The sequence below is a fragment of the Sardina pilchardus genome, chromosome 18 (assembly GCF_963854185.1).
Source record: "Sardina pilchardus chromosome 18, fSarPil1.1, whole genome shotgun sequence".
NCBI classification, from domain to species: Eukaryota; Metazoa; Chordata; class Actinopteri; order Clupeiformes; family Clupeidae; genus Sardina; species Sardina pilchardus.
The window spans coordinates 31,529,587-31,539,598 of record NC_085011.1 but is presented as its reverse complement, the minus strand read 5'-3'; the positions used below and the strand labels follow the sequence as shown (position 1 = coordinate 31,539,598).

The 10,012-nt window shown below is 40.0% G+C and overlaps 1 protein-coding gene across 1 annotated transcript in view; it reads right to left on the bottom strand.

The window, feature by feature from the left end:
• Nucleotides 1–5,490: 5,490 nt before the first annotated feature.
• Nucleotides 5,491–10,012, bottom strand: part of LOC134064340 (serine/threonine-protein kinase 32C-like) — a 247,095-nt gene continuing 242,573 nt past the window's right edge. Inside the window, exon 12 of the mRNA XM_062520260.1 lies at nt 5,491–7,179. Coding sequence (XP_062376244.1) covers nt 7,005–7,179 — 175 coding nt within the window. The 3' untranslated portion in view covers nt 5,491–7,004. The remainder of the gene's footprint in view (nt 7,180–10,012) is intronic.

Genomic DNA, 10,012 nt, shown 5'->3' with positions numbered 1-10,012 from the left:
AAGCCTGAAACTCTGCCAGATCGTTCCCAAGCCCACCCAGGAGCCCTCCCCACGTCTAAAGACGTCAATGGCAGTCAATGTATGTGTCTGAAATGACGTTTAAAGACGTCAATGGCAGTTAATGAGTTAAAAGATAGCCTACAAATAGAAGATAGCCTGATATACAACTATGAATGTACGTAGGCATACGCGCCCTACGTACATAAATAGGCTACGACGAAAATATGTTTTACACATGTAGGCCTGTCGCAACGTTTTCAAAACAAACTCGCATTTTACCACTGTAAATCGCCTCCATAGATATGCCATGTAAATGAAAAATAGTTATTAAAATAAAGCACATATATAATACATATTGCACATATATAAACGATATGTTTTATGGTAAAATATTATTCTCATGCCCGACTGACAGGAAATCCTTGCGACATCTGCTGTGAGAAAAGAGAATAGCAGCCTGGACAAAAATGGCCGAACGCGAGACAACATAGTGTTGTCACATAAGTGAGCGCAAAATAGCTCTAAACTAGCTTGTACCGGTGTGCTTTTGATCATGTAAAAATTCTGGGTGAACAAAACACGCGTATTTAGGAAAAGTCGTGAACGTAGGGTCCTGGAATTTAATCGAGTGAAAAGATTTTTTTTTTTTTGTAATCGCTGCGGTCAAATGACCGCAGCCCGGCAGTTCTAGGTATATCTAGGTCAAACCCACACGGCGCTTCTAGGAATGCGCGTCAGCGGTCAAATGACCGGCGCTTGGCGCTTCTAGTGTTAAATGGAGGCCGGGGAGAGCGCGCGGCAGCTATTATGGAGCTGGCTTAACAAAGTTTTGTGCGTTATAACGCACAAAACTTTGTTAAGCCAGGTCTATATATATATATATATATATATAGAGAGAGAGAGAGAGAGAGAGAGAGAGAGAGAGAGAGAGAGAGAGATTCATGCATGCTGCATTACCGTGACCCTATACCTTGTGGATGTTTCTTTTCTCATTGGAATACAGCAGGACAGGATGCCTTTTATCTATCAAACGCAAAAGCTGAGATTGTTGGAAGGACTAGGCTACTGAACAAACTTGTTTTTCGTTTCTGGGAGATCTCGTTATCGTTTTGGATTGTCGGATTTTATACTTATTGTATATATAGGATGAACAAAGTCCATGGATTTGCTATATTAAATCCAGTATCCTAATAATTAGGCTATGTGCCACGTCCGATTTCGCAAGTGGTGTAGTAGGCTACATTTAAAAATCGACAGCTGTCTGTGAGATCCATTTCATGAAGAGCAATTGTCTTGTGCGATCATTCCCCCTCCCCCACACTCGTCTAACCAGTTCACTACATTATAGCCTACCTATATGTGGCACTGAGGACGACTGCCTCTCCCTCTTCTCTCTCGTCAGACACTTGAGCCCGACACTATGTCAATGTAAAAATGTGCGTGATTGTGCGCTGAACCACAAATTCACATAGGCTATTAACTTTTCTTTTCAGCAGACATCGCAAACATAAAAAAAAATCGCAAAACAGAAAATATTTCATTTTTTTAATAAACAATGCCTTTTCTCTTGATGGGTTCCGGAGAGGTTCATCGAGTAGGTTTTGAACCTCGGTCGCTGGCTTACGGCATACATGCTCCAATCAGTTGCGCCACAGCTCAATTGTATTCACTGTTATGCTTTATTCGTGCCATGGACTTGAAACGCCGATCAAAAGTTCTGACATGTTAAACTGACGTTAGTTATTAATTCACCACATGATAAAATGCTGTCATATAGCTTGACGTCCAGCAGCCTATGGTAGTCTATGCCTATCTCTGAATCAACATGAACATGCATACGATACATACGTTGCTAGAAACTTATATTGCGGAGCTAGGCCTGCTAGTCGATGGTTACAATGAATCACCCTCACTGCCCTATCGCATATCTGACCATCCATTGTTACAGTGTTACAAAATGCGCGATCTTCTCCATGCATGTAGCCTACGGTTATAAGTAAAGTGACAAGCATAGGCATGTATTAAAGAGATTTCTGTTAAATAGATTTTATTTTCAGTCGTCAAAAGTGGTGGGGACAAAATCTGTGATAACAAGTGCTGGGTACATGTAGGCTACCCAGCGTCGCCGGTTAAAATGAACATGCCTCCGTTTTAAAATAGCCTATACACATTTCTAAGTATTCCTAGCATGTAAATGTAGCCAAAATGTCCATCTTGTCCATCTCTTTCGTCTTCGCCTTGACATTGACAATACTGTAATAGCCTATTCACGGAAATGCGGTCTTGTAACCGTAATGAATTCATGAATTAATCTAAGGTTGCCTTTCGAGTATTTCAGGTTGAATTGAAGGCTATTTCCTTCTGATAGGCCTATAGGCGATTTTCTAAAACCATTTTCATTCATTTCAACAATGGTTTATTGAAACGTCGTTTGATTAATTTCGCCAGTCATCACTTTCATTTTAATGATTATGAGACGGATATACGGAGCATTTCTCTCCCTCTCCATTGACCAAAACGTTGCTCTGGCATCTCTGCTGGACTGACTGAGTTATAGGTTACGTCGAGTGAGAGAGCTGTGAGGTAGGCTGTAAAACATTCGAAAAACTCTGCAACTGCAATCTAAGATGCCGAGCGTCATGTCTCTTTTCTCCGCTTGTCACCAGCGCGGCGTCCTCGGGTTTTTCCATGAGCCGGACCTTCATATTATTAGGGCGGTCTATGTTGCCCCCCTGCGGTTGCAGTTTTAATTACAAAGTCCCGATGCTTCGGGATTCCCGATGTGCGGGAAAGAAAGGAGCATTCTCAACCCGTACCATCTGTAGGCCCTTTCCGAAACGTGCCTCTAGGCCCTCGCCCTACTCACTTCCACTTCGTTTGCGCATTCACACGAGGGTCCGCCACATTGAGTATCAATCGAAACAAAATTTGAGTCGAGTAAAGTGCCTAGGGAGAGGGGCTACCACGCACGCCTCCAGGAGCAAGTCTGCATGGATGCTGACTTGGCACACAGGTGCAACCGTTTTCACGTGTTCGTGCAGTTCATGTTATCTCCCTGCCAGTTGTTTTTTGGTCCGTATGACAGCATTTACAGACAAAAGCGTGATTTAAGCTACCTTGTAACAACTCATGTTTAGTTTGATACTCAGTAAAATGTGCAAGATCGTTCAGAAGTAGGCTGTAATATTTACATATGTGCAGGTCGCATTTACAGCACTTCTATGTTGATGTTAAATAAAGCATGCAACCAGTGTTGTATAGTAACTAAGTAATAATGCTTCACTATCATACTTAAGTATATTTTGGGATACTTTGTACTTCACTTGAGATTTTAAAATTCAGATTACTTTAACTTTTACTTCACTATATTTCCAAACTTAATTGCATACTTTTACTGGAGGGTGCTATACAGTTGGCTTAAGCAACCTAGTATACAAATAATGTGGCATTGCCCAATATATTTTGTAAGGCAACTGTCATTTTCATAATGTACATATTGATCCTACTTTAATTAAACATATTTTGGGAAAACTTGTTGTAATGCCCTTCAGAGAGGAGAGCTAGCTTTGGAAATTCATTGATAAATATAGCTGCAAGCAGAAATGAGGGAGCCAAGCAGCTGAAGATGAAGATGCTCTGTGTCAAATTTGGTCCAAGGCTTGGTCCAAGGATTCCAACGATACCTGATTTTTCAAATTCGGAGCAATGGGTCAAAAGTTCAGTGTGTGAACGCACATCCAACTTTGACCTGTTGGTGGCGCTAGAGGGTTTGAGGTGCCGACATGAAACTTGGTGACATGAATCAATCATGAATCAATCAATCAATCAATCAATAAATCATGGGATGTCCTTAATCAGTGTGCCAAAGATCACAACTTTTTACCTGACAGTTTTATGGCCGGGTTACAGAAGCGTAATAATAATAAAAGCTAGAAACACAATGTGTCTCACAGCTCCTCTGCCTGCCCCCCAAATACAGTGAATTGGGGGAGAAGTGGAGCAACTTGCTACAGTACCCTTACCACATACAAGCTCATTATGCAAAAAAAAAATCTTACTAAATCGAAGTGTTATTCATCTTATATTAATATTTGTTATTGTTCTTCGTATGAAGAGACTTATCTAGTTCTCTATTGAAAGATAATTTTGACTTAATTCATGAACACTTTGACATGATATTTTAAGGAGTCTTATCAAGACAAATTTACTTAACACACTCGGAGACAAATTTGCTTGTTTTAATTAAGGACGAATGTACTCAACTCACTGGCAAACAAATGTGCTTGTTTTCAGGATGAGACGTCTTAAAGGAACCGTATGTAGGAAATGTATTTCAATTAATCATAAAATGGCCCTGATATGTCACTAGACATTTAGAAATCATGCTAATTTCAAATACTTATATCACTGACAACAGTAGTCTGGCCAAGATATTTTCATTTAAAAGTGAAGTTGCAGCCCTCAACTGATGTTGATGTTGTTATGTTGTGTTTTGGTTTGATGCGCCGCCCTGCACTTATCTACGAATCACGAAGTCAGTAGTATTTCGCCAGCCAGGTTGCCAGCTATGCTAGTTACCACCATAGACGCTGCAGAGCTGTCTATGGTGTCTAACGTTAGACATTTTTTATCCAACACGTTTGCGTTTGTAGCTCTACAAACGTGTTGGATAAAAAATGTCTAACGTTATGGAACCTAAAAGACCTTGTTATGAATCCGAAATACGTCTAAATAACACAAGGATTTAGGAGATTGAGACGGCTGAAAACGGAGAAGAATTTGAAGACAGACATCAGTGTTGTTAATTTGCTCCTGGACAGGTAAAGATTAATCAGTTTGGCCTATTCATGACAGTTGAACAAATTATGCAAGTTCGTGCAAAGTATGTTGGCCATATGGAGGAGGTGGGTCATTGAATTGAAAAGGTAGGCTAAGGAATTGTTTGGGAAATAAAAGCAGCTAGTAGTCATTGCTAACGTTAGCAATGCAATATCAGAGTTCGTTTCTCTGTTTTTATGCTGAGGAAAACAGCACTTGCCATTGAAAGCTAGCAGCCTACGTTCCTGCTGCAGCTAGCTGGCAACCGTGACTCAGAGGGGAGGGGGAGGCGATTCACCGCTCTACAGTATTTTGAAAGTAATTGCAGTACTCGTTTTGGCCAAAATCCTACTTTAAAACAACGCTATACAACTCTTATATAAAGTCAAATGATTTTACGAGAAAGTGCCAGATAAGTTTCTTTATACTGAAAACAATACCAACTAGATTGTTTGATCTTGATATAAGATGAATGACGCTTGATTAGATTTGATTAGATTAGCAGTTTTTGCAGTGCAAATGCCCATCAGTACACAAAGCCATCCCATCTCTATTGAAAGATCATTTTGACTTAATTCAAGAACACTTTGACATGATATTTTAAGGAGTCTTATCAAGAGAAATTTACTTAACACACTCGGAGACAAATTTGCTTGTTTTAATTAAGGACGAATGTACTCAACCCACTGGCAAACAAATGTGCTTGTTTTCAGGATGAGACGTCTTAAAACAACTCTATACAACTCTTACATGTATATAAAGTCAAATGATTTTACGAGAAAGTGCCAGATAAGTTTCTTTATACTGAAAACAATACCAACTAAATTGTTTGATCTTGATATAAGATGAATGACGCGTGATTAGATTTGATTAGATTAGCAGTTTTTGCAGTGCAAATGCCCATCAGTACACAAAGCCATCCCATTTCTCTTTCCCACTTGCCTTCTCTCCTCACTGTCCTGTTGTAATAGCAGTAAAGTCAGTCCCCCCCTTACTAAATTAGCCTTCAAGGATTTTTTACTTTTTGTAATAAAACAATAAAACATTCGACAGGGTTTATAACACTTGCTTTGCTTAATTTCAGTTTAATATCAGTCTCTCAAAGACCTTGCGTAGCTGATAAGCCGCATAAGAAGACAATACCTTGTTTTCCCTAGATATTTAATAATGTATGTCATTATCTCAGGAAAAGTTTTGTTATTTAAAGATAATTACAAATTAGCTATTAAATTCAATGTTAACATTTAGCATCTTAGGGCCTCCATATATTCAAACAAAGCATGTATATAAATGTATAGTGGTTACATGCATATCTCAACAATATTCCTATCAAATTCTTATAGAAAAAGCAGATAACTACATAAGCTACAATACTGGCAGGAGTGCAACTCTCTTCCATCTACACTGAGCTTGCACAGACTTGAGTGCAAAACATTAATCATTTGAAAAAAACAAAAAAAAACATTGGGACTGCACACAATGACAAAGAAAGTGCATTGTTCAGATGCAATGTGGACCTCATGCAGGACACAGAGGGCTCTTATCATTCCGTCTTTTGTATCTATCATCCCTTCCTTCCTTGGTCTTCCGGCTTGTTCCCACTGATATATAAAGGACACTGGATAGACTATCCCATTGTTGCCGCCCCATCATTCTTGATAGATTAAAAAGTAGAATGAGAAGAGCCCATAATTGAAATGTCTGTCTCAATATTGCTGCAGTATGTGACCTCTTTAAGAACATGTATTAATATTTTGAAAATACATCCAATTACAATGCAAAAAAGCAGGAAATCAAAATTAATACTAGGCTATCACTGCAAAAAACTGTTCAACAGTTTAATCATTGAAATGTCATGCCTTTATAAAAAACAGGATGTCATTCTATAAACCTAAAGCTGCATGGCACTACATCATAATATGTCATGCTGCTCAGGTGTTGGTATCCTGCATAGCACTTTATACTATTTTTGAATATACATCAAACTGTATTGCATAGAAATTCAAGCATACTGCTACAAATGGTCAGTGTGGGTTTCCGCCATAACATGATAAATGCTACTGAGATAGAACATGTTATGTTAGTGCACTCTATACTCTAAAGTTGGTCTACTGAGAAATTGGTAAGAGTGCTTCAGGCATAGAAAATACATGATTGGAAGGCTGGGTGGTGAACTGTGCAGGGTGCTAGCAGCTACCAGCAGAGGAACAAACAGATCCACACATGTTGAGTTTGGAGGTCTCTGCCTCAGGTTTTAGTTCTCTCTCTTCATCCTCTGTGGCTCCCACATCTACATCATCATTTCCATCAGCTTCACCTTCTGGTCGACTCTCTGACATATCCTCTTGTCTCCTCTTCAGCCTAAGGGAAAATACATATACACACATGCACAATTAGTTTTTGGAAATTGCCACCAGACCCTTCTCAATTGAGATTGAGAGTGGGTCTGGAAAGGGTTCATTGATTTACAACTTCCAGCAGGGGCGTAGCCTAACTAGCAGTGAAATTAAACTTACATTTGTGCATCAAACTTTTACCAAATCGTTTCAGAAGAACAGCAATCTTTTAAAGGTAAATGTATGCAACGTTTTTCAGTTAATCAATTAGTTCCATACTGTTATATATGATTAAATGAGTCATTACCGGTCAAACAATGTTTTTTTCGGCCGCCCTAGTGGTCTGTAGCGGTAGAACCACGCTTGCAATTTCAGGAGCCCTCGGGCACGCACCCATGATCTACTCCAGGAAGTGTCATGTAAAGTCTCATGAAAAGGCACGGCAGACTGACCGATTGAGGAGTTTTGTCAAATATATACACTAAAGCTGTAGGGGAAGCTCTGCAGAGACATATGCAAGCATAAAACAAGCAAAAACGAAAAGCGAAAGCGAAACCGGCGATGAAATCGCCAACCCTGCATAGTTTTCCTACAAATACATTTGTTTACTCAGTTCCAGAGGCAATGCATGCATGGCATAAAGTAGTAAAATAGTGCTAGTAAGTAAGTCACATTTATTATGACCGCCGCTAGCATAGCTAGCGAAGCGGTCATATAGTTGTTGTTTTCGTCATCGGTTTTGAATTTTTGGTCAACGATTCCCGGGACACCGTAACACCGGGGCACATGAAACTTGGTGGGCATGTAGCTCCAGTAGACTTGTGCAGAAAAAATTTGTTTCGTCCCCGGGGGTCACTCCCCCCCCCCCCCCGCGCTGTCCCCGCCCGAAGCCCAAAAATTGCAGTTTTTTTTACATAACTACCTGAACCGTGGCACCGAGGATGACAATTTTTTTGTGGTATGTTGGTCTCAAGAGCTCGGATCAACTTAGCTTATAACCAGTCATTTGTTATTTGCACCCCCATGGTAAAAATTGAAAATGTAATGAAATATTGCTTTAATTGCCCCTATCTTCAGATGAGATGCTATGAACTGCACCAAATTTCATGTGTATGATTAACCTGACACCCTCTGGGAGTATGCCAAGTTTTGTGGAATTTCATCCATGGGGGCTATAATAAATGTATTTATGTGTGCATTTAGTGAATGGTCCCTCAACGTGGCTGTTCTACACTGAAGTCTAGGATGGCTGTTTGTTGTTTACATGCAACTCGTGGAAGAATGCACAATCATGTTTCATCGCATATGCGCGTTTCAGAATGTTCGAATTCGCCAGCGTACGTGTAGTTGTGTGAATAGAAAAGAATAGAATAATAGAATATACTTTATTGATGCCTTGCTCAAAATAACTTCTGCCATACACAGGTCAGGGATCGAACTAGCAACTCTTGACCGTAGGGGCTGAAGCTCTAACCAGTGGGCTACAGCTCTGTCTTTCCAACATGTTAAAATGTGTGTCCCTATGCTGAATCACAAATTCACATAGAAGTTAGCTTAAATTGTAGAAACAATAGGCCTATAACTTAATTAGCCTACTTCTCGCGCCTATGCCTGCTCAGCATATAGCTGCTCTCTCTATCTCCCTCCCTCCGAGGTAACTAGACCCTACAAGATCCCTACAAGATTTTTACAGCCTACGCGTGTAAAAATTATTTTCAGCTGAAATTCAAAGTTTTGGCCAAAACATTCACGGCAAGCGAAACTTCAGTGGGGGCAGGGAGGTAGACTTTGTTGTTAGACTCCCCTAAAAGGAGTGTCTAAAGGTCTAAAGCTGCCAGTTACAACTGTCGTTCAAAAACAATTTACGATTAGATTGTTTTTATTAAACTGCATGTGTAAAGCTTGATATTATTGGGAGGAATTATTAACCTTATTATTAGCCTTAAGCACTCTTCCCTCGGAAAACATCGCAGAAGCCCGCTACTTCTCTCTCCCACGATTCCAAAACAAAACTGTTATCTGTCACAGCAATAGGCAAGTCAATTTTGAATCACAATGGTCAACGTTTCAGCACTTTTTTGGATCGTTCTGACTGTAGGCTACACAATGACTAGGTGCAACGACTTGATTATTTTCAGCCGATAACTGAATGTTATAGCCTATTCGTAGAATAACTGCACTCAAACTACCATGTGTGACATCGATTTAATCATCTTTGTAACAATCTCCAAAATATTAAAAACTGATATTCATATTTATTAAAAACGAAATATATATAAAAAATACTACGAAAAAGTTGAAAGTCAAGTTTGCTTAAGGTTTGTTCAAGAACTCTTCCAGAGTTTGTACCTCAAACAACACAAATAAATGAACAGATAGCCTACCTCAAACGTTCTGTATGTCATAATGAAATAACCACAGACTATCAACACGGTTTGACACGAATGAGACGTATGCTTAGTGCAAACTGAATCTATGACCAAACGATTTGATTCGTGCACGAGGCGCCATCTAGCTATCATTATGTGTAAGTGACAGCGTCCCAGTCTAAGGACTCAGCGGTCATTTGACCGCCTCAAGGGCCAGTCACATCAGACGCGGCATGCGCTATGAAACCCATTACTTTCAATGGGTTGAGAGCGCAAGAACTGGTCTGCCGCTTCACTCAGTATAGCGGCATTTTTGCCGCTTTGCCGCTCTTGCGCTACCGCGGTCAAAGTTGAAATATGTTGAACTTTGACCGCGGCGCGCTGTAAGTCAATGGTCTTTTGCGCGGAAGTGGTAACCACAACAACAATCGTTAGAACGTTACCTCAACCTAGAGCATTCTAGCGGTGAGCGCAGCGCATGAAAACGCA